At 38.6% G+C, this 25,215-nt stretch overlaps 2 protein-coding genes across 9 annotated transcripts in view; one reads left to right on the forward strand and one right to left on the reverse strand.

Annotated features, from left to right (window-relative positions):
- Positions 1-25,215, reverse strand: part of LOC131795604 (zinc metalloproteinase nas-14-like) — a 75,964-nt gene that overhangs the window by 6,763 nt on the left and 43,986 nt on the right. The gene's annotated exons all lie outside the window — the stretch shown is intronic.
- LOC131771044 (uncharacterized) lies at positions 276-19,377 on the forward strand. 8 transcript variants are annotated; one of them, XM_066161382.1, is made up of 8 exons: positions 276-437; positions 5,083-5,245; positions 7,951-8,954; positions 9,693-13,679; positions 14,080-14,446; positions 14,726-14,745; positions 14,934-15,005; positions 15,201-19,377. In XM_066161382.1, exons 3-4 carry the CDS (start codon positions 8,021-8,023, stop codon positions 13,325-13,327), a joined length of 4,569 nt encoding a protein of 1,522 aa, XP_066017479.1. In that variant the 5' UTR covers positions 276-437; positions 5,083-5,245; positions 7,951-8,020; the 3' UTR covers positions 13,328-13,679; positions 14,080-14,446; positions 14,726-14,745; positions 14,934-15,005; positions 15,201-19,377. The 8 variants fall into 8 exon arrangements, with proteins under 8 accessions (XP_066017479.1, XP_066017480.1, XP_066017482.1 ...); XM_066161385.1 differs by lacking the exons at positions 276-437; positions 5,083-5,245 and adding exons at positions 3,056-3,190; positions 14,565-14,585; XM_066161380.1 differs by lacking the exon at positions 276-437 and adding an exon at positions 3,089-3,190.

The raw sequence follows: 25,215 nt of genomic DNA on the forward strand, positions 1-25,215 counted from the left end.
CGACAGGTTCGCCGAAGGCTTCTCTATACTGGAAACGATCTCAGTTAATTAACTAGTCTGTACCTCTTTTATGATGGTGATAAAATTTTAAGTCTGGAGATAAAATTTTGGAATAAGTAATAGCACGGTCATGACCTTACATTAACTGAGGGACCCATTTCCGGTGTCTAATAAGTAGACGGTGTTAAAAATAGAGAAAACAAAAGTTGTTATCGTCATGGCACCAGCTTCTTGACCTTCGTTTTTAATGTTTGGGCATTCATCATGCTATCAGGGGTTCTGAGTTGAAAGAATTTCACAACAAGGTTGTGAAGGAACAAGATTGCAGATCAAAAGTACCGTTCAGCTTTGATTAAGTTCTGAATTGTGCGATCTTATCGAGGATCTACAGAGATCCTCGTTTCTCAAAACAACTCCAAGTAACTTCAATACGAGAGGTATGTTAAAACATCTGATCAAGCTGTATTGATTAAAAAGCGATGCAATCCCGCCGAGTAGTTAAGCGAAATTATTAAATTACTAAAAGAGCTAAGGAATTGTTTTTCATTGACTTAAACCAGCGAGATATGAGGGTCCTTTGAGTACAAAATATCCAATGCACACGTTTCGATGTTTTGTTGCGTACACGTATGCTATGTAAAACAATAGGTCCGCAATGCGTACATGTGTGGCTTACGAAATTGAGCTGCTTTTTAGTGTCTGGTGTCTCATTGGGTTTCTATCAGAAGAGCTAATATTACCATTAGACAGTTTTCAATATTGATCCTGTTCATCAATAACACAAGATAACTAGCATTCAGTAGTCCTGAAATGTTCATTCTGAAGATGAGAGTTATGGGCCAAACTTTGTTATGGAGGTCTCATTTTGACAACAAAGGTTGCACATGTAACCCGAGGATTTAAGGAACTGAAAAAACATCAGCATAATCTCCCATAGTGGTCTGATAGATTCAGTCATGATTATGTTTACGTAACGAAGTGGAATTGACTTCTGAAGTTTGTAGGTTGATTGTATTAATTATATGATTATAAATGAGGTATTTTAAGGTTATGCAAAGTATATAGCTGTTCAAGAACAGGCCTTTTTAAGTTGTATCATGATTATCGTATTTATACTTTATACTTTTTCATGATCAGGATAGGAGGCATATTTAGTGAATCGCTTTTTACAGTCATTGTTCCCATGAGAAAAATAGATTACCGACGTAATTTTAAAAGCAAACTCGTATGTTTAAAGGAAACATGAAACGGTTAAAGACCCATAGATATTCATACATATTGTGTATCGATTCTTTCAAACCTACCCGCTTGGTTTTAAATCTACTTCCTGGGGAAAGAAAGACTTTTATGACGTAATTCGGAAAATGGAATTAGAGGGCCATGAGCATATTTTTTGTTGTTGGAAAACATTGGTCCATTGGTTTAATTTCTCTTGGTCCATATCACTTCCTATACGTGGAAAGAATGTTTGAAATAGCCGTGGATAGGAAGTTATTTGGAATGACGAAGGTCGAGCAGGAAATGATCCACACGTGGGAGCAAGTTAAGAGCCCCCGAAAGTATCACGTTGCCACGTTACGGCTTTGCCAAGCAAAGTTTATTTAATTTGCGGTTTTTCTTTTATCTGCATCTTTCTTTTAATTACCTACCCCTCTTTTTTTAATGCGGTTAAAAATTTCCGCCTTCTTTAACGTCTTTCAAAATGAAATCAAAATGTGACTGAAAGCCGGCAAACAGAAGATTCACCACTCTTAGCTCTTTTAATTTCACACTTCGATCGTACAATCCAGGTAAACTCTAATACAAGTTGTATCTCTTTAAGTTAAGCTGAAATAGAGGAAGATGACTTAAAACACTAGAAAAGTAAACGAAAAGAGAAGGAAAAAACCTTGCTTAAAGGCATTAAGATAAGCACAGATGGGGTTATTCACATGTCCAGCGTTGCCGCGTTATAAAAGTCCCTTTCCGCGCCAAGCCATGTATCTACTCTTCGGTTTGTACCAATTTGAAAATTTGGTTCTGTCCCCATCTCCTTGTCTCTTTGTTCGTTACATTGTATTTTAACTATGAAATCCCTATTTTAAGTTTAGTAGTAATTCACAACCTGTTATTAAAATGTATCCCAAGATCTTCTAGAGCTAGTACATCGACGAGCGCTTTGCTGAAGCCAAACAATGGAGAATGAACAGAAACTTTACAAGGGCACTGTCGAAGCGTCGAAACTGACAGTTCAATAGAAACAGCCGCTAAAACGAATTATTTTCTCAGTAAATAGTCACGTTGCTATTCAAAATTTAAATATTAATCAACCTCGTCACCTTCGATTATCGTACGAAAAGCTGAGCCATTTGAAGCGTCTTTGAGTGAAATTACTTTTGGCCTGAGGCCGTTAATGGAAGAAAGGGAGTCTTCCTTTCTTCTATTAACGGTCCATTAAGGCTAAATAATATAAAAAATGGGTCTATTAACATTTCATTTAGCATAATTGAGATACTCAGACCGAGATGTAGTTTAGATATGCAAATTTCAGAGCTTTATTCATAACCCTCAGATTCTGTTCGTCTCATGTCAACAATTATTATTCCCGAACACATTGTGTGGTCTGCCTGTGATGCTAGTCACTATGGTTACAACTCGTTCATTACTTATGTAATTCACCTGCTCTGAACAGGATTGAAACTCTGTCATTTCAGAGTTAACCAATCAGATGGATGGGCAAGACAGACATAGAGGTAGCCCACGAAGCAAGAAGGTCTCTCTATAGTGGAAACGAATTCGGTGCTTAAATATCTGTACCTTTTTGATGATGCGATAAAATTTAAGACCGGAGATAAAATTTTGGAATAACTTAAAAGACAGTTACATTAACTGAAGGAAAAAAAACAGCTGTCGGTTTCAACCGAAGTTAGCGTTAAAAATAGAGGAAACAAAAGGATTATCGTTATGACAACAGCCTCGTACCGTGACCTTTGTAGTTTTTTTTACATTCACACGCCGCCAAGGTACAAAGCAGGTGGTGTGCGCACTTCGATTGCGTTGCATCATGGTCGCCAAAGAAAACGTGAGTCATTCGCATCATGATGCGGTCGAGTGAACATCTCTTGTGCTGGTGAGAATAGCGTGATAATGTGAATGTGATGAGGATTCAAAGTCTGCTGCCGTTCCTTCAAAAGTAAATACAATACGAGAGGTATGTTAAAATATCTGATCAAGCTGCATTACCGTTAAATGCTATACAATCCCGCCGCTCGGCTAAGGCGGAATCACAATGTTTCTGGAATGATTCGAGGAATTGTTTTTCGTTGGCTTAAAGCAACTCGATATGAAGGCCTTTTACGGAAAAAGTTTGATTTATGCACGCATTCAAAAGCAAGGCAAAAGCAAAGATGTTGTGTATAAACTAAAGCTAATCATGAAAATAGAGGATTTTAGGTAAAGCTGAAACTATCGAACACTCCGCTTTTTCCAACACACGTGCGATACGTTCACCTTATTCGATGATTAAACATAAAATGCGAGCGGATATTTTGCTCATCGCTCGTATTTTTCGTCGCCCCATCCGAGGCTCGGAAAAATATTTCGCAACTCGCAAAATATCCGCGCGTATTATGAGTTAAACCATCGAATATAGTGTATTTATCGATGATGCACAGGGCGCATGTATGTTCAATGTAGAAAAGACGAAGAAGTGGAAGACTTTTAACTTATATTCAGCATCCTGGCTTTTTTATTTATTTCAATTAGCATACATGTAGGCAACATAACATGGAAATACTTGCATTCGATAAATTGTCCATAAAAGGCCGGCATTTCTAACAGGACACCGAAAGAAATGAAATATTTAATTGTCCTCGGTAGACTGTTTCATTGTGTTTTAAATGCACTACAAAAAAACTTCTTTATCGAAACTGAAATAAAACTGATATGTAATGGGGGGATTTACCTTAACTGAGGGAAAGAACCGCTTTCGGTTTCAACTTATGTAGTCAGAGTTAAAAATAGAGAAAACAAAAGTAGTATTGCTATGGTGACAGCCTCGTGACCTCATCGTTTGAGGCAGCCACAGGCTGCCCAACTGGCTCCAGCTTTGAGAATGGCCAAAATATAAGAGTTTTCTGGGAATATTTAAGATCGCTCTTAGGAGGTAAGCTGTGAAAGTTTGAAAGAAATCAACGAAATCGAATGATCTCTCGTGGACAGACTCTTAATTTTTTTTCGATAATCATGACGCTACCAGGGTTAATGAGCGGAGAGAATTAAATAGCAAGGTACAAAGGAACAAGAACACTGATCAACAGAAACCATTCAGCTTGGATTAAATTCTAAATTGTGCGTGGCTGAGCGAAACGATAGAACCTTCCGGCCGCTTTTTCCACAACAAGTGTTATAAGTACACCTTATTCGATGGTTGAATACAAAATACGAGAGGGCATTTTGCTTATTGCTCGTATTTTTCGTCGCCCCATCCGAGGCTCGGAAAAATATTTCGCAATTCGCAAAATATCCGCGCGTATTATGTGTTAAACTATCGAATATAGTTTATGTATCGATGATGGACAGGGCACATACATTCAATATATAAAAGATGAAGAAGTGGAAGACGTTTAACTTATATTCAACATCCTGGCTTTTTTTTTTTTTATTTCAATTAGCATACATGTAGGCAACATAACATGGAAATACTTGCATTCGATAAATTGTCCACAAAAGGCCGGCCTTTCTTACAGGACACCGAAAGAAATGAAATATTTAATTGTCCTCGGTAGACTTTTTCATTGTGTTTTAAAGGTACTACAAAAAACTTCTTTATCGAAACTGAAATAAAACTGATTATGTAAGTAGGGGGTTTACCTTAACCGCTTTCGGTTTCAATTTACATAGTCAGAAAACAAAAGGAGTGTTGCTAGAGCGATAGCCGCGGGGCCCACGTGCAATAAGCAAATATTTGTTCCAAACGAAATTTGAAGGCGAAAAAATAGCACAAATGCGTCGATTAACATGTTATTTAATTTTATTGAGATATTCAGACCGAGATGAAATTTAGATATGCAATTTTAAGAGCTTTATTCATAACCCTCGTAGGTTTTGTTCGTCTCTTGTCAAAAAGTATTAACCACGAACACATAGTGTGGTCTGCCTGTGTGAGGAGAAAACGTAGAAATGGATAACTCGCTATAATGTCTCTGATGGCTTCGTTTCAGCAAAGTAAGTGTTCAGACAACAAGCGATGCACTGTAGAAGTAAGGTGAGATACTTTTCACTGAGAATTTGACTATAATTTTACTCCCTAAGAGCGGTTGTAAGTATTCCCATAAAGGAGCCATTACTTGGAGCGTTCAACTGCCCTGTATTGTTGTAACGGCGTTTTCACAGACAAGTCTGTTTAGTTTGAATTTATCGCGAATTAGGACTCTTCACGAGAGCACATTGGCCAATAAAGATTAGCGCCTGATTAATTTCTAACTTTACTCGTTAATATATCGAAAGAAAAATGACAGAGAGATGCAAGGATTCTTGCAATTCAGGCAGTGTGCACACTTCGATTGCTTTGCATTGTGGCAGCTTCATTTTCAATATGGCGGTGAACACAGCAGAAATCGGCAAACACTGACTGAACATTCCGTAAAATTTAGGCCGTTCCCTTTTCTTTTCACCATAGGTAAATTTACTTTGAAACTGTAAAAGTATTTTCTGTATGTTTTTGTCGCGTATTCTATGGTTCTCAAGGACAAACGCAATCACTGTTTTTTAATATGTAATTTGTGACCGTTTTTCGAGAAGGTCAAATTTGATGTACGTCTTAGTTTGGAGCCTTTTAAAGATTTGGATGGCCGCTTTGATCCTTCTTTGACATCACTGACCAAACGCTCTCAAAGGCTCTCCAACGGTACATGTGTTTCTCGCATTTGAAGTGCTATTTTTTGAGACCGATTATGGCTGAGAAAAGGTCTATTGTTACGTTACACAGCGTTACAATTGTATACTCAAATGTGTTGTAAATCTACTTTCCCAAGTAAAGGCAAATTAACTGATCGCGAGTGTTGTATTGTCAATATACAATCTTGGTCAATGAATGAAGGACAGTTGAATTATGGCAATGAGAGGAGTCACCTGACCAATGAATAGCTCTACAATGCACACGGCGACATGCTTGGTAAGCCGGAAAGCAAAAGACAGTCGATCATTAAAAGGTTATTGTTGTAAATCGACCATATTTCGTTCCCCAAGCTATTCCTTATCTCAAGGGTTCCTCTCGTAAATTACACTGAGTCACACAACGCGTGACACTTTCATGAATCAATCGTTCGCTTTTTTCTCAAGACGTGAGCTTGGGACGCTTATGGTGTGAAGATTTTGAAAATACCTCGGAATACAGCAGTTCCGAAGAAAGTTCTAGTGAAGATGAAACTGACTCTTGACTGTTCAATAATCAAAGCGACAGTAAGCACCGTAAATTCTGCCGCTGCAATAAAATAATGGGCTCCTGTGCCAAGGGCTCCTGTCCCTTACAAACTCTGATATTTTCGCCATGACGCTCTTTACGCAAGATCCCATCCCACAGCTGGAGCTTGGGCTAGCTGTGGTCAATCATAAATTTTAAATGCAACTTTTACAGTTAGAAGGCTGCCAAAATATTTAATTTTTAAGCGACAAGCAAACGGTGAGGGTAAAAGATTTGTACTTTGGGATACATCATGATGATCAGTACCCTGCTTACTCATGATGCAACTATTATGGCTCCCAAGTTTACGTTTGAGCCGAATCCCCAGACTAAAGTATTGTTCAATTTGAATATCCATCATTGCTATTTTGTGGTTAACAAAAATTTTCCTGTTTTTCATTGCGCCTACGATTAACGAACAGAAAATTTGACGGAGACAAATTTTGTCGAGATTTTTGGTGGAGCAAAACAACCTTAGTCGGCAGAGTGCGCCCGGGCTTGAGCGGAAATAATTTGACAAGAAGGCTGCGAGGGAACAAGAATACAGATCGGAAGTACCGTTCAGCTTGGATTAAGTTCTGAATTGTGCTATCTAATAGAAAATCGATACACAAGGCTCCTCGTTTTTCAAAAGAATTCCTACCATATACAATATGCTATCTTAGCAAAAATGCGATTCAATCTCGCCGAATGGCTAGGCGGAATCACAAAATAACTATTTCAAATTCAAGGGTATCAATTATTGCCTAAAAGAAAGAACTGTGGCAAATCAGGGGGCATTTTCGATGTCACTTCGTTAAGATTGCTCGAAAGCTTCCGAAAATTCATAAAGAGATCTAAGTGACAATAGCCATCTAACACTAACGAACAATAAACGCTTTCCCCAAAAGCAGTCTTCGAAATCAGCACAAATTAATAACCTGTGTAACCTTAGTAGAGTGTTTTCTAGATAAAATTGACGTGTTGAAGGAGAAAACGATAAAAGTAAATCCTGAGCTTTTTCCTTTCTCACCTCGTGAGATTGCTTCGAAAGCTTCCGAAAAGTCACCGACCTGCTTACCAGAAAACACGTTAGAGTCAATAACTTTACAGAAGACAGTGAACACACGTTAGGGCGTGGCGCGACATGAACCTTTGTAGGAAATGACTGCATTTACTATTTGTGTATTGTATTTAATGGTCCACAGCCGCACTTGAAGTAAGAACAAATTAAGTAATCAAGGAAATAAGAAACCGACAAATTAGCAAAGACAAAAGAAAACAAAATAAAATGCCATATTTATTTCATTAAAAGACTAAAAATCAGGTGAACTTTCCCTCGAAAACTTATGATGTCATTTTCAAAGTGGCTTAGTTGAACGGAAAGAAATTATTAACGAAAGGCATAGATTAAAAATGACCCTTCTTAAATGAATCGAAAAGAAAGTTTGTTCAGAGAAACCATCCGTGGAAATAACTTTCAGCTTTTTTTTTATTGCTGTTTTTTGTGTGTGTGTGTTATTTCTCAGGTTTTACAGGCAAAGATCTGCCTAAACCAATGAATTGAGCAAGATTCCGCGACACCCGGTTGTTGGTAAAATGGCCTTACAACCATTTACGAATGAACAATTGAATTATCTCAAGTTTGCTTTCCTCGTGACAAATGAAATTCCTAAAGCGTTACGGAAAGCTTTTGAACAGATGTGGAACAACATCGTTGCGTCGCGTTCTGGTTTTCAGCCCTGGGATGATTCTAATGCTGTACGTAACCTGTTCTTAAGTACCGAAGGTGGAGCATCCAAAGTCCCCACACATCTTTCCTATAATGAATGGGATTGCACAGACTTATTCCAGGCCACCATCTATGCGCGGTCCTTTACTTTGCGAGATAGCACAGGCCATCACAAGATACTCCATGATTTGTATTTGAGGTCATGTAAATTACCACGTGGTACTTTCCATTCCTCTGTAGTTAGCTCGACTGGAGATGACGCAGAAACCTTTGCACTGGCGATCGATCAGCTTCGTTTATTGAGAAATTCGCTCTTTCATTTAAATAAATCCGAATTGGAGAAAATAAAATACGATCGATACGTTCATTTCGCTAAAGAAGCGATTAAAGCCCTTGGAGTTAATACCGACCCTATTGATGCTGTTGGAAGTTTGACTGAGTCTGACTTTCCCACCGAGAAAGTTCGCAAGTTAGAAGATGACGTCAGAAAAGAGCTTCAAAAAAGAAACGAATTCCTCGAAGAAGAAGTTATTGATGACTTGTATCTCTTACAGAAATCTCAAAAGGAAGGTACTGAAGAGCTAAAGAAGACAATCGAATCTGCAAATGCCACTACTCAAGACACGATTGAAACTAAGTTTGCCGAGCTTCAAATTGAAAGCAGACTTGTCAGAGAAGATGTTAAAGATGAACTTCATCTTCATAAAGACGACACTGAGAACCTGAAAGAGGCAATCACTAAGAATATTAACGGGCTTAAGCAAGAGATGAAAGACCTTCTGAAGGAGTCGCAAAGTCCAGGTAAAAAGAAAATTAAAATGAAATTTTTGTGATTCTGATTCGACCACAGCTTGAACCGCGAATTCATCGGGTTTCACCGAAAGATCTGGTAATGCTGAGTATCTTTCTTTTCGCGCTAGTCACGTTTTGGTTTCCTTCACAGTAGGTGTATAGTCTTGTATGTAATCAACACACAATGCGTTCTCTCTGAAAAAACAAATAAGTGACGAGGCAAAAAGAGGCTGCATGGAAAATTACCTAAAATTTCATTCCTCAATATTTTATGTTTCTCTAAGGTAGAAATACTGCTAAACCTAATTTATTTGATTCAATGCGCGAACGAACGACGAACGAACGAACGAGGATGACCCGTGAAAACACACCTTCTGGATTTCATAATCATTTTCATATTTTCTACTGAATAACGCATTTGTACTAGAGGTTCATTTATTAAATCTGTACAAAGAGAACAAACATAGCAGCATCGACTCTGTTATGTTTTGTCAAAGATTGATTTAACTTTGTGATTGCAGCCACGAAGGAGGGATAAGAAGTACTTAACTAAAAGTAGTGCTTCCCTATACACCTCTTTTGTGCTATCGCCACCTTCCGTTATAGAATAGAGCTCAGTCGAGTCTTCTCTATTTGTGCGGTTCACTTCCCTTGTACCACAAAGGATTTAGAGTGCATACTGATTGATCTTGTAAAAACCGCTTCTTTAATCACGTTTTAATTGTCTAAGACTTACTTTCTTTTTAGGAGTTAAACAGCGATTTCCACGATTGAATCTTCCTCCTTACTTTATTGGCCGTGAAAAAGAATGTGAAGAGATTATTGGTCACGTGACTTCTGATTCTACCCAAATCGTAACAGTTTGGGGGTCACCAGGGTTTGGAAAGACGTCTACTGCAATCGCTGTGGGTCACCAGCTTCAAAAGGACGGTCAACCTGTTTGCTTTATCTCACTACGCGAGCTTAATTCAAAAGATGATTTAACTTCAAAGTTACTCAGCCACTTTCGAACTGCTGAATCGAAAAATCAGGGTTTGACACCTGCCGATGAAATTGGTTTCATTTTTGAAAGACAATCGGATCCATGTTTTTTAGTTCTTGATAATGCAGATGATTTGTTTGAATGTGGCGAGCCAGATGTGAAAGAGACGACTGTTAATTTGATAAAAGACCTTCTCAATCGCAGTGAAAAGGTCAAATTTATTTTAACCACACGGGAGCCAATGGCCTATTTGGATATGTCTCTACAGGGACACAAGTCCATCAGAATTAGAGAACTCGACAAGTCGTCCTCCAATGCTTTAGTGAAAAAGTTACTGCCAAAGGCGAGCTCTGCTGACGCAATAAAAATCGTGCACATGTGCGGGCAGATGCCCTTAGCCATATGGTTATTGTGTAAGTTGCTCTCTGACGATTCCGTCCAGTGTAGTGCAGATCTTGATGAATTGATGCTGTCTAAAAGAAGCCTACTTGAGTCGCTTGACAACCCAGAATATACCAGTAATGCAAGGCTTAAAACCCTATTTGAATCGTCTTTCCAGAGACTGTCTTCGCAGGACCAAGAAGCACTGGTGTCTTTGAGTGTTCTCTCAGAGACATTTGATCTTAAGATTGCAACAGCTGTTTTAGGACTAGAGAGATCCACCGAAACTAAAGAAATTCTGCGAAGACTGCAAGGGAGGGCTCTTCTAGATAGATGTTCAAATTCGGATAAATTCTACATTCACAAACTTTTACAATCGTTCGCAAAATACAAAGGTGAAAGGGAGATGGAAGAAACAATTTTGATTGCGAACACTCGCTTTTTATTATTCTACATTGACTTGGCTGAGAAACTCAATGAGATGTTCCTGACGGGACACTCCATGAAAGCATTGATCGAGTTCTTCGACAATGAAAGAAGCATTGTAAAAAGTTTGATGGATGGTTGTACAAACGACAAGGTAGCGGACAGAGTTTTGCAAGTTTTGGCGAAAGCAGAGTTTTTTCTTGCCACTGTTTTTTACGACAACGAACTTAATTTTGACAATATTTTTGAATCAGCAGTAAAGGCAGCTAGTCAGCTTGGACGAAGTGATCTCCACAGACAACTACTTCAATCCAAAGCGTTTGGCTACATGACTCGGGGCGGAGGTGGGAAAACAATGCTGTTGCTTTCGGAGGCCAGAAGACTTCAAAGTTTGACCACTACCATTTGTCCAGAAGAGAGAGGCAAACACTTGTGCTACTGTGGCATCTATCAACTTGTGGTAGGACAGACGCAAGATGGAGTTGAAAGTTTAAAATATGCCATTCCCCCTCTGAATAAAACTGCTGAGCACAAAGTTCTGAGACTTATTATACTTCAAATCCTTGCCATTTTCTATCGATGCACAAATTACGAGATGTCAGCCATGTTCTACGACAGAGCAGTGCAAGAATGCAGAGATGCAGAAGACATGCATTTATTGGTAATTCCGGATAATAATGGAGAAGCAAATTATTGGGATGAACACAGAGTACCCTCAAGTACAGAAAATCTTGGAAACGAACCCATTGAAATTGCAGTGATCTATCTTGTGGGCAGAGTAATTGCAAAAATATCTTCAACTGAAATTACAGATTTTTCAATCAAGTTACTGCTCAGACTGCTTCAAGGCATCGAGTCAACCAATGAAATGACGAAACCTGGCTGGTTTAAATTTCAAGCAAACAGCATTAGTATGCTGAGAATTTTTCATAAGTATCAGGAAGGTTTATCGCTAACTCATAAACTAATAACCTACCACCTAAGTTCACTGCAAAAGGGGACGGCAGGCGAAGAAAACACGAGCTCAAGTCTACACAAAGAAGCTCTAGCGGAGTGTTATTTGCTTAAAGGAAAAATTCAACATTGCCTGCGTCACTTCTCAGAAGCATTCACTTCAAAACAGCATGCTCTTACCATCATCTTAGAACTCTTCGGTGAAGGGCATGTGAAGACTGCCGATATATACTCGGAATTAGGGTTTACAAAATACGAACAAGGAGATTTTAACTCAGCCGCCAAGTCCCACGGGCGTGCACTCGACATCAGAATTCAGTTGCTTGGGAAAGAACACCAGAGAACCGCTGGCAGCTATCGTGAACTGGGTGTTACCCAATATATGCTAGGAGATTACACCTCAGCCGCAGAGTCACTTAAGCAAGCACTAAACATCAGACAAAAAATATTGGGCGAAGATCATGAGGAGACCGCTGACAGTTACAATGTGCTGGGGAAAACCCAATATGTGCTTACAGATTACAATTCAGCCACTGTGTCACTCAAGCGAGCACTAAAGATCAGACAAAAGGTATTGGGTGAAGATCATGAGAGGACCGCTAACAGCTACCTTTACCTGGGGGCTACCCAATGTATGCTTGGAGATTACATATCAGCCACTGAGTCACTCAAGCGAGCACTAAAGATCAGACAAAAGATATTGGGTGAAGATCATGAGAAGACCGCTGATGTGCACCATGTGCTCGGGAAAACACAATATACGCTTAGAGATTACACCTCAGCCGCTGAGTCACACAAGCGAGCATTCAAAATCAGACGAATGATATTGGGTGAAGATCATCGGAAGACCGCTGACAGTTACCATGAGCTGGGGAAAACCCAATATGTGCTTACAGATTACAATTCAGCCACTGTGTCACACAAGCAAGCACTAAACATCAGACGAAAGATATTGGGTGAAGATCATCGGAAGACCGCCGACAGTTACCATGAGTTGGGGGTTACCCAATATATGCTTAGAGATTATACCTCAGCCACTGATTTACTCAAGCGAGCACTAAAGATTAGAGAGAAGGTATTGGTTGAAGATCACGAGAAGACTGCAGACAGCTACCATGAGCTGGGGGTTACCCAATATATGCTTAGAGATTATACCTCAGCCACTGATTTACTCAAGCGAGCACTAAAGATTAGAGAGAAGGTATTGGTTGAAGATCACGAGAAGACCGCTGTCAGCTACCATGAGCTGGGGGTTACCCAATATATGCTTAGAGATTATACCTCAGCCACTGATTTACTCAAGCGAGCACTAAAGATTAGAGAGAAGGTATTGGTTGAAGATCACGAGAAGACCGCTGACAGCTACCATGTGCTTGGGAAAACACAATATACGCTTAGAGATTACATCTCAGCCACTGAGTCACTCAAGCGAGCACTAAAGATCAGACAAAAGGTATTGGGAGAAGATCATGAGAAGACCGCTGACAGCTACCTTTACCTGGGGGCTACCCAATATATGCTTGGAGATTACATCTTAGCGGCCCAGTCCCTCAAGCGAACAGTTCTCAAGCAGTTTAACGCCCGGATATTATCTTGGTTTGAGACCCCAGAGAAGTCTTTTTTTAAATTCCTTTATTGAAATTCTTTAATTATTTATTTATTTATCTTTTTATTTAGTTTTTTTATTGAACAGTACAACTTACAATATTTACAGTACAACTTGCTGAAAGTTATACTTCTTACAAGACTTACTATACATACTACAGTACTACTCATACTACTTACTATTGCATACAGTATTAACATTACTGGGATATATCACGCCGGGCCATTTGGCGCGTAATCTGGTACGGAGTCTGTGACCAAAAATGGCGGCCTTATCGAGTTAGTGACGCTCGGAGACTGGTAACGAAATTAATCACGGAATAAATCGCTCCCTAGTGTTTCTGGGATACCACGAAGGAAAAAGTGGTTTCAAAATTCGATGAGAGGTGAGTTTCTCCTTATTTTGATACCAAATTCGACGTGTATTTCGTTAATTTTTGCCTCATTTAGGACCTCTTGTTTCGTGCTATTTCAAGAGCACTGTACAGAGATGAAATTTAGAGGAATTTCGAGCTGTATACAATTTTTTAAGTGTAAAGAGATGAATTAGAAAACAACCTAGATCGCTTGTTCATTCTACCCCCTACAATCGTATGTTTTTTGTTTTCTGGATTTCTTGCGGAGATTTCAGTTATATCGCATCAAAAAAATGGTTCTCGCATTTAGTGACTTAAATATAGTTGCGAAATTGTGTCATGGATAACATGTGCAGCTGTTTGGAATATATTGCACACTACACAGTTAAAAACTTTTCTAACTGAATTTTCTCTGACATCCACTTTACAGGTAAATATTCCACTAAGGCCCGTAGTGGAATTGATTTCGATGGTATGATTCGTGCGATTCGTACTACATTTAAGGGCGACAACTTCCAAAATAGATTCGCCTTCGAAGATGAAGTAAAGAATTCACTACAAATGCTGTTTGAAAGGTCATCCCAAGTTATCGTGTAAAGTGCCATAATTTGCACTTTCACAAGTGAGTGAATATGCCGCCAAAGCCTAACCGTTTCAACGTTGGGCTTTACAATAAAATCAAAAAACAGGAAAAAGATGCTGCACTCCGGGAGAATGCAAAACTTATGAACTGTGTAGCTGAGGAAAACAGAAAATTGAAGTCAACCCAGATGAAGCTGAAAAGGCTTCAGGAAAAGGTTTGCAGTAATTATAAAAGTCACTGATTTTCATTTTGCATCTTGATTTATCAGTTTATTTGTTGATTTATATTTGTTTATATTTTTGTTTATGTTACTTTTCATACACACCCATAAGCTGAAAAGGCTTCGGGCAAAGGTCTGCAACCACTATTATTGGGTCACTGATATTCATTTTGTATCTTGATTTATCTGTTTATTTATGGATTTATATTTGTTTGTATTTTTGTTTATTACTTTGTTTATTTTAATTTTCATGCACACCCATATTTGTTGCAGAAAGCTGAAAAGGCTTCGGGGTAAGGTTTGCAACCATTGTATTTATGGAGTCACTGATATTTATTTTGTATCTTGATTTATCTGTTTATTTGTTGATTTATTTTTGTTGGTTTATTTTACTATTACTGACATCCATTGAAAGTTTGCTGTAAACTTTTTCTGCGAAAATAACTACAAAGCTCAGATATTTGTGTTTCCTGCTCATCAGACTGATCTTGCAGACGTGCATTGTCAAGAACTTTTGGAAGGGCTGAATACACCTGGAAAAGAAAACAGTGAGGTGTGTGGGTATTGTATCTTTGTCTTTATAGTAATATATAGTGTAGTTTATATTAGGCGAAGAGCCACCTAGTGGATGTCCTTAATAAACCATTATTATTATTATTATTATTCAACTTTAATTTTTGCATTATCATGATGCTGGCATAATGATCCTGCCATTTCTTAAAAATTGATACAGTTTATTCCATTTCAGAGTGAAAATTATAATTCCCTGAGGAGGCAGATGAATCCAACCATACTTCAGAATGGGAAGTCAAACCAGACTCAAAGGACAGCGGTTAAACGTCGTCAAGAGACTTTCAATGCTGCCATGGTCATCCATGGAGGAACAGAAGAAAACCCACGTCCTGCCATTGAGGGCATGTTTGATACCTTGTGTAAAAGGAGTAAGCTTGATGACATGACCAATCTTGTTTCAAGCAATGCTAAGCTCCAGGCAAGGGTGGCATCAGCCCATTGATCTCGTGAAATAAGATCATTTGAAACTTCAGATGAAAATGTTCTTCGAAGTGTTGCCGCATATTATAGTGGGGGAGTGATAGGAAAGAGAAAGTATAAGTCAGTTAGACTTGTTTTGGCAACAAAGGCTAGTACAAAAAAGCGAGGGGGTAGAGAAGCATTGTGCTTCATGCAAAAAAGCCGAATTCCCAAACTATTACCATATGATAAGTTGGTGAGTTATATCAAGCAAGTAGATACTGGAAAGGTTTACTCAGTCGAAGAAGAGTTTTCTAATTATATTCAGGCTGATGAGGTTGTGCATGGCTGTTTCAGGGATTTAAGGGATTATCTCCCTCGGCTTGCAAAGTTTTATTTGCAGACCAAACAAAAATCAAATGAGGCCCTTAAGTGGTTTTCAGAGACAGAAGGGACATTTTTGGTAGCGTTTGGTGGGGATGGGTGTCCCTTTGGAAAAAACCAGAGTGCTTGCTCCTTTCTTGTCAGTTTTCTTAATGTTGGAAAGCAAGTTGCATCCAGCTCTGACAACTTTTTAGTTTTTGGTGCAAATTGTGAGTCTGAGTCTTGTGGGGTGGTACAAAATTATGTCAAATATGCATGCAAGCAAATGAAAGACCTTGAAGGTAAGGTTTTTGCTATTGATGGTTTTCATGTCACATTCAAATTTCAAGAGCTGCCAAATGACATGAAAATGCTAGCCACCCTAGCAGGGGAGCTGCCTAATTCTGCTTGTTACTTTTCCTCTTTTCCAACAGTTAGCTCTGACGACTACAGGGACCTAGAGGGCCAATTTGTTATTGATAATTGCAAATGGAAAGTGTGGGACTATAATGAAAGGGTGAAAATTGCAGAGTCAGTTGCAAAATTCAAAGAATCTTTGCCAAAACATCTAAGTGATAGGAATTTCCGTTCAAAGGTGACCAGTTTTATTGCTTCAAAGAAAAGCAGGCAAGAATTCTTGCCTCTTGTAGGTAAATATATTGATTTAGCACATGTAGAGCTGCTGCATCTCAAAAACAATGCATGGCAACATTACTTTAAGGGTGTACTTAAAGAGGCAATTTCCAAGTCTAAACTCCCTGACACCTGCAAGACTTTTGCTGATGTGCCTGTTGACAGCTGTTTTCACTGAGTAATAACAGCTCTTCGGTATGAGCTGAAGTGTTCCTGCCTTGCAAGGAAAGTAGTTAAATGGTACGGGGAAACTCAGGGGAAGGGTGCTGAGCTTCAATATAGATTTACTGGAAAGGAGTCTCGAATGTTCTGTCAAAACTTCATGAGGGTAATTAAACCATTGAGATGTGAAGATGACTCTGGGAAGCAAAGGCTTGCAGTTCTTGTTAATGCATATATTGGAGTAAGGCTGCGTGACTCTGTTTCTTTGTTTAGTCGGATTGATCTTACAGCTGAGCAGCTCTTGGAGCTTAGAGTAAAATGTCAACAGTACTTCAGGGCAAATGCTTTGCTTCTCCCCTCTATGGTCACACCAACTGTTTGGACACTCGGGCATGTCGTCCCTCAGCATGCGGAACACCTGTTCCAGAAATATCACCAGGGACTAGGTACAGTGACAATGGAGGGGAGAGAAGCAAAGCATATTGTCCTCAAGAAACTGTCAGAGAACAGTTCGTCTAAAAACCAATGGTTTGATATCTTTCAGCATGAGTTTGTAATGCTCATTTGGTTACCAGAAAATGGGTTTACCACATGTCAATACAAAGCTAGTAAAGCTGTTTACATTCCAAAGAGGGATAATAGCTATTGTTCTTGTGGGTTACAAAAGGCCCAAATTGAAGATGACAAGTGTTGCATTTGTGGTGACAGGCTGACAAATCTTATTGAACAAAGCATCCAAATGGGGAAATGTCACCCACAGCTAAGACTGTGATGTTAAAGTTTCCTTACTTTAAACCTACAGTATTATGGCAACTGTCAGTGTGTGTTTACTGATTAACACTTGACATTAATACTAGCAATACAATCAAAGATGTGAGCAGATACTTTGAACAACATTTGTAATTTGCTTATCAATAGCATACATTTCTGTTACATTAACAATGTTACATTAAAGTTTGTTACCTTATACTTTGAACAACATTTGTAATTTGCTTATCAATAGCATACATTTACGGTTCCTTTCTGGTTTTCTTAAGCAATGTGCTTGTAATTTCAAAAAGAATAAAAAAATTGATATAAGCTTGTCTGTTTCTTTAATTACAATGCAGGTACTGTTAGCAGGGTTTCTTAATCATATGCAACTAGCTCAAACATTTAACCCAACAACTCCTACTTTTCATGAATTTTAAAACAAATGTACCATATTTGAATAACCAAGCACTAGAAAATTGTGGTTGCTTGCATGCTGCTGCCTGCAAGATTCATCTATTTATTACATCCATTTTGAAATCACTGAGATCCTTGCAATATTATCTGATTGGCTCTCGGCAGTGCCATTTTTTTCAACAAAATTATTGCACTATTTTTGCTCTTAATTGTGTCTTTTTTTTCAGCCAATGAGAAAGGAAGCCATTATTATGCAATAAAGTGGAAATTGAAGTTTGTGTCAGGCAGTTTTGTTCCGAAATCATACTTGTGATTTCAAATAAACATGCACTGCATGCTCGTTCAATTTTGAAATCACAGGTATGACTTCATACCACATTGCACTCCACTCAGTTCAATTACCATTATACTGACTCATTTGAAAAGCAAACAAAAAACTGAATACATTATTTAAAATGTATAAATGCAAATGCACCTTCAATGTAAACCCAAGGGGAGGGGAAGATTGCCAGTGCTTTCGTGACATTGTCTGAAACCATCAGTCTGTCAAAGAGCAACCTGGCTGGTAAAAAGTAGTTAATTTTTCCATTCTAAAATAATCATCATGGTCAGCATGTCTTCAAATAGCATTTTGACCACCCTTGAGTTTAACATTGGCAGGTAAGGAGGTGCACATCCTCGGTGACCGAGGAGCAGTTAGTCTGGGCAAAACAAAGTAAACCAGGCAGAAATCGTAGGGAGGAAATTTTTTTTCTGAAACATCCGAAATGATTTCCCGACTGGTGTAAATTAAAATTAAATTATGGCAGATAAAACAAACGCTGTGTAAGAAGACATGAAAGCGACTGTGAAGTAACTGTACGCCGATTGGGCAGAATAATACAAAGGATTTTTTTCTGCTCAATCAGGAGCCAGCATTCGCAGAGCCATTTGGAGACTAACTGCCCCTAGGTCTCCGAGGATGGCAGGTACATAGTAAGGGTCCTTTGGTGTTACATTGTCCTAATAAAAATAAAACTAACTCTCAAAAGTAAAACCAAACTCGTTTGTGAAAGTGTAATGACACTTCACAATAACTTTTGATGACCTTCGCTCATACTGGATGGAAAAAGGCTTCTCCTTGTTGCAAATAACATTTGCGCTCCCTCTCCTCTTTCCTTGAAAATTTCGGTTGAAGAATTCTGACAATGTTTCTCGAGTTATTTGCCCCAAGCCTGTCAAGTCTCTGGTTAGACGTTTCTTCTCTGTATACTGAATGGAAATGTTTTATCTTGTTTCTGTACAGGACACGCCAAATGCACTTCGGGCTTTCTGTACAGCTTTTAAAATTAAACGGAACACTTGACTGGGGATATCTCGTTTGAACTCTATCGTCCAAGCATTATGCGCTTTCATTCGTGGGCTCAACCTCTTTTTTATGACAGAAATCCAATGCTGTATTTCCTCCAACAGGATTTCTCGTGCTGGGATTTTGGAGCAAAGAGCCTCTTGAATTGACCCGGTATCGACCCGATGCTTCTCAACCAGCATTTGTAGTGAATTATTTACTTCATCTTCGAAGGCGAATCTATTTTGGAAGTTTTCGTCCTTAAATGTAGTGCGAATCGCACGAATCATATAATCGAAATCGTCCGCCATATTGAAATGTTCTTTAGTTGACAACCGCAGGACACAACGTGTTTTCGCGGGCTCAAAAATGCGCATTTCTCGAGCCAAATGGCCCGGCGTTTCAAAGAACTTACTATACTAACAATGCTTACTCTACTTACAATTACATACAATACTGACGTTACGTGCAAAACTCGCGTTACAGCTTAGAGAAACTTGCTCGACTGAATTAAAAATGCTTACACTGCTAACAATACTGACATTAACAATTACAAAGAATACTGGCATTACAATCGTCATATATCTAACCTTTTTTTTTAACAATATTTTTAGTACTTCATTACTTGCTATACGGATAGTAGCAATATGTTTTTTTTATCGGTACATATATAACAGATAATTAAATAGATAAATCGATAAACAAACAGATGAATAAATAGATATCTAAATATATGATAAAATAAGTATAGAGTATGTTTATGCACCGGCAGTAATCAGCATCGATTGCACAGAGGCAGAGCAGTAAACCAAATCTGAGGAAGGAAGCACAAGCATGTGTTAGGGGAGAAGGGGCAGCGCTATAAAGAGAGAGAGAGAAAAAAAGAAACCGATATGAATTTATCATCGAGTTGTTTTTGGAAATAGAATATCTAAAAAGTTCTGGTATTTTGTTTTTACGTTTTCGGTTTCACTCGTTTCTTGTACAGCGCACTTTGATTTAAAGAAATCGAGAAAGCCGTTCAGCTCAGGAACGTATTTTTTTTTTGCAGAGCCAGATGTAATATCTGGCTACGAGGAAACAGAAGTCTATTTGCCATGTAGATTTGGCCAAATCTGATTTAAGTCCTATCGCTACAGCTGTTTCTAAGACATAATTATCAGATACAAGTTGACGGTGTTTAAGTTTTAGTAGTAGTGTGTCCCAAAAATATTTCGTTTTCGAGCAGCTTCACAAGAGTTGGTGGAGACTCTCAGGATCTTCATAGCGTAAAGAACATTTAAGGCTTTCCTTTACTTCTATTCCAGCTAGAAAATTACTTGTTGGTAACCTTCTATGGAAGAGTTTAAATTGAAAGTTACGTGCTTTTTGTACAATTACAGGCTAACATATAGACCTTACTCCAGTTTATGTCGTTTTGTTCTGCTCCAAGATCGGCTGTCCATCTCTGCTGACTTTTGGTCGGGGCACGCTTCTTCGCTACTCTAAGTTTTTATAAACGAGTAGGCAAGGTTTTTGAGACTTTCTTACTTTGCGAGACTTTCAAAGTAAATTTAATATCGTAGAATACCTTTTAGTATACATCGGAATTATAACTTCCACGCTAAAATCTCTGAGGAATACATGCAGAAGGAATTTCAATACAAACATCAGTAACAATTATGAAAGCTTTCCGACAACGTTAATAAAGTTGTTCACGTCATTTTTGAAATTTTTTAACTTTGCCAATACCATGATCGTGTCCTACTTTTAAAAAGAAGGGCTGTTCACCAATTTTAATAAGCGAGTTGTGCCAAATACGTTTATCTAGAAATTGACTTGCGGAGGTTATGCACCCTTAAAATTGATTTCTAACCATAATAACAACATTTCTTTTATGAATTTTCCCGAGTTTTTAAAGATTTTTTCTAGTGTCTTTTCAATGTGTTAAGATTCCCCGTGAAAGGGAAGCTGCAACAAACCTCCCTAATTCTACATCACAGAAAAGTTACCACTTACCTTGGTTGGCTGTATCTAGGTATTTTGTGATCGACGTGGCTTTTAAAGCCTTGCTAAAAGATTGAATATCAATCATTTTAGATCACTTTTGCATTGTCATTAATCATTACACTTCCTGTAATTTTGTAACCTTTTCCATTCCAAACAAGTGAATTGAAGAGTGTGTTTATTTCATAGATGATTTTCTCACTAAAGCATTGGGGCGTCATAATGTAAAAGAGTTTTAAAGACTTTTTAAAAGCGTGATTTTTCTTAGGAGGGTTAGTCTGCGATATTTCCAGTTACATAGGAAATTTGGGATTTTTTCTAATGTTTAAGTGTAGGTCAAATAATAGTAGCTTCGGGATCGGTTGATAGCCATGTGCCCAAGCTTCAAAAAGCGGCAAAAGGATATATATGGGTAAGTAAAGCCAGAGTTAGTCCAAAGGCCATTCTGGGGCAATGTGTTTTCCGTTGACAAATAGCTTCTTCGAACGCACTTCGCTGTAATAGGCCGTGTAACCTCTCTGTCGAACTTCTTTTAGTTTCTTCATTTATTCTTTCGGTGGATTGTACACTTCCTTCGGGATGTCGTCAAAAACATAAAAGTTTTGGTCAGCTTTGAGGTGTTTACGTGCTTTCTCTACGACGAGCTCTCTGTCGGAGTATTCCGGAGAAATCCCGTTATAATTGGGAGAGATCTTAGCAGGCTGGGCCTCCCCAAACGGTGCACTTGCTGAAACCCGATTTTATCGCGGGGGCGATCAATTTTAAGGCGCCCCTCCAATGTTTTGTAAAAAAAAATCTTGGTGTTTTCTGGGTCACCATGCTGACGGGATGATCCTCCTTCCTTATTATTTCTACCGTATGATACGTCAGTATTTTCTGGCAAGCCAAATGATTTAAGATTTTCTCGTCTGAAGTAGGTCTCCATGAACATGAGCTGCTTCTTCAATGCATTAATGTCATTCTTAAGTTTCCTGTTGCTACGTTGTAGTTCGCGTATAACATCTTCATTGTATTGCATGCATCCTCGAGTTCCTCCACATTCTTCTTCAGCTTCTTCGTCTTGTTCTTTAAGCTTTTGACCTTTGTGTCTAGTCTACCCACTTCAGTGTTAATAATTTTTGCATGCATCTCATCGCGTTGTGACTCGATAATATCCAGCTTTCCAAGTTTCTTCAAAATTTCTTCGATTTTACCGCCCAGGTTTTTCCACCATGTTGAGAGCCTCCAATATATCGCAACACTCGGCTCTTGATCGTTTTTCTTCCGGAGAATTATTGAACTCTGTTAATGATGACGATGAAAATGCTGGTCTATTCTTTCACTTTGGAGGCATGGGAATTCTTCAATTAGGGATTTAACGCGACCAAAGAAGAGGAGCTCAGCGAAAAGTATTCACTTCGCCGCCATGCCAGTCCCAGTCTTCTACTTTAGCAGAGTTTCAAGATATTTAATCGAAGACTCAGTCGAAGACTAGAAACACGGCGGCCGTGTTTCGATTAGAGCTTTTACGTTTTTGAGGAAGTTAAGATCGAGTTCTAACCTAAAATTTATAGAAGACGCTGTTTTTTCGCAGATGTCAGGCCTACAGCTGAGGTGAGTGTTGGTTTTGTGTTGTTTTCCAGAAATCAGCAATAACTTGCCGTAGCTGCGAATTCATTCACGCGTACATCCAAATTAAAAGCGTTTGATTCAAGGAAAACGCATTTTTTTCGTTATTATAAATTAGTGTTTGTATGGAAAATAATAATGTTTTCAGCTACTGCCGTTACTTTTTGGCAGTGACCACTGTGAAATTTGGTTATCAATGGCCTTATCATTCTCGAGAGATAAACTTATCAATGATAGTGATTTTTGTTTGATGTTGCCTTTTTCCTATTTGTAAGTATTTGGGAACCTTAAAAAGTTTTGTAGAGAAAAAATACACTCACTTTGGCTTACATGTTGATGAGGATATTCTTTGAAATTTTCCTTGTAAAGCCAATACCTCTCTTCCAGTTCTTTTCTTAATTTTTGGCAAGGGCATCCCATGACTAAACATGAGCAAATCCGCACGTCAATCCCCAATGATACCAAATGACATCATGCTTCTCCATATTTTTAACCTATTCTTATTTTTTCTTTCCTTCGGTTTTTTTCCTACCTAACGAAACTTGTCAGACACCTGCAACTGAGCCTGAAAATTAGTGCAATGTGCGCATGCAAATCATCCTTCCATCAAGATGGGTTCAAGGAAGAATTAGATTTTGAAGTTCCTTGTTTTTCACCCTTTTTTTTACTGCTAGTTCAAATAAGAACTCTGTTCAGTACTTACAAATTGATTTTTTAAAGTCCAAAGTGCAGGAATGTAATTTTAGAAACTGTTAGAGCACCAACGCTAGCAGCCGTTTCCCCCTTCCCCGTCCTTCTGCGGCTTAACATCGTTACTCGTTGGTACATTGAATTCGCAGTCAAGGCAAGAGAAACATTTGGGATTTTTATATTAAAGCTGTCGTGTATTTGACTCCATACGAAACTACAATCCATGCACTGCGTTCCACGCGTGGAAACTGCGAAAACAAGCAAACAAACATACTCAAATCATTAACCATCATTAAAGGATTTCAGTATTCCCACAATTACAGGAATTGATGATAACATAAATTCCATTAAGTTTACGAACGTTTCTTCGCAACTCTTAAATATCGTAATTCTCTTTCTGAAGGAACGAAGGAAATTCCTTCCTAACAGCGATGGCTAGCAATTTTTGTTTCATTCATGACGGGTATTTGAAGGGTAATATTAGTTTTATTCATTGGTCAGTGACGAGTCTGTGTATATCTTACCAATTCCCATAAAAACTAATTGATTGACGTTTAGATCACGTGACCCAGCACGTGACCTTTGTGGTCAGTATTATTTGCTCGAGGTTAAAGTTCGTACGAAAAGCTATCGTCCTCGAAAGTTTTAGCCCAATCCGCTGTATTTTTGCGGAGATAGCACCGCTTATTTTTGTAACGTAATTTACATCCTCTTGTTTCATTGCGGTTGAAATTTAAAAAATGAAATCAAAATGTGACTGAAAGCCGGCAAGCAGAAACTCGCCACTCATAGCTCTTTTAATTCCACACTTCGATCTTACAATCCAGTTGAACTCTGACAGTTTTGTATCTCTTTAAGTTACGCTGAAATAGAAGAGGATGATTTAAAACAATAAACAAGTACACAAAAAGAGAAGAAAAAAAAAACACGCTAAAAAGCATTATGATAAGCACAGATGGGGTTATTCACATATTCAGCACTGCCGCGCCAAGCTATGTAGCTACTCTACGGTTTGTATCAACTTAAAAATATGGTTCTATCCCCATCTCCTTTCCTCTTTGCCCATTACATTCTATTTTAATTGTTACCTCCCCGTTTTGAATTTATAAGTAATTCACAACCTGTTATTAAAATGTGTCCCATGATCTTCCAGAGCTGCTACATCGCCGAGCGAGTAGCTGAAGCCAAAAAATAGAAAATGAGCTGAAACTTCTAAAAGCTACCGCGAAGCATCGAAACAGATCCTCCAATAGAAACACAGCCGCTAAAACGACTTATTTGCTCAGCAGATAGTCACACAGTTGCTCGTAAAAATTTAAATATTGGTCAACCTCGTCACCTTCGATTATCGTTCGGAAAGCTGAGCGAGGGTGGCCTACTCTGATGCACGTTCGAGCCCGCGGTGGTAAAAATATTCAGCGACCTACTACCATTACACCAAGAATGCTCAATCCCGAGCCCAGGGTCATTTTGGCTCCTTTTCAGCGGTATGGTTGCCAAATAATGTCATTGAAAAATACGCAGATGTTTACAGAAACTGATGTGCAGGTCACCTAATTACTACAAATCATTCATTGCTTACGTACTTCACAAGCTTAAAAGAGGATTAAGACTGTCATTTCAGAAGTAAGCACCCAGATGTAAGGGCGAGCCAGACACAGTGGTGGCCCACGAAGAGATTTTTTTAAAATTTCAGCAGGTTAGCCGAAGATTTTCTAAACTGGAAACGAACTCAGTGAATTGGGTCTGTATCTCTTTTATGATGGTAATAAAATTTTAAGTCTGGAGATAAAATTTTGGAAAAAGAGTTAGCACGGTCATGACCTTACATTGAATGAGGGACCCATTTCCGGTG

The sequence above is a fragment of the Pocillopora verrucosa genome, chromosome 14 (genome assembly GCF_036669915.1).
Source record: "Pocillopora verrucosa isolate sample1 chromosome 14, ASM3666991v2, whole genome shotgun sequence".
Classification (NCBI taxonomy): domain Eukaryota; kingdom Metazoa; phylum Cnidaria; class Anthozoa; order Scleractinia; family Pocilloporidae; genus Pocillopora; species Pocillopora verrucosa.

Excerpts from the sequence above, each read along its gene's own strand:
- LOC131771044 (XM_066161382.1), top strand. The coding sequence starts at position 8,021 with ATGGCCTTACAACCATTTACGAATGAACAATTGAATTATCTCAAGTTT. Across the intron at positions 8,955-9,692 it reads GAAGGAGTCGCAAAGTCCAG|GAGTTAAACAGCGATTTCCA; the intron begins GTAAAAAGAAAA and ends CTTTCTTTTTAG.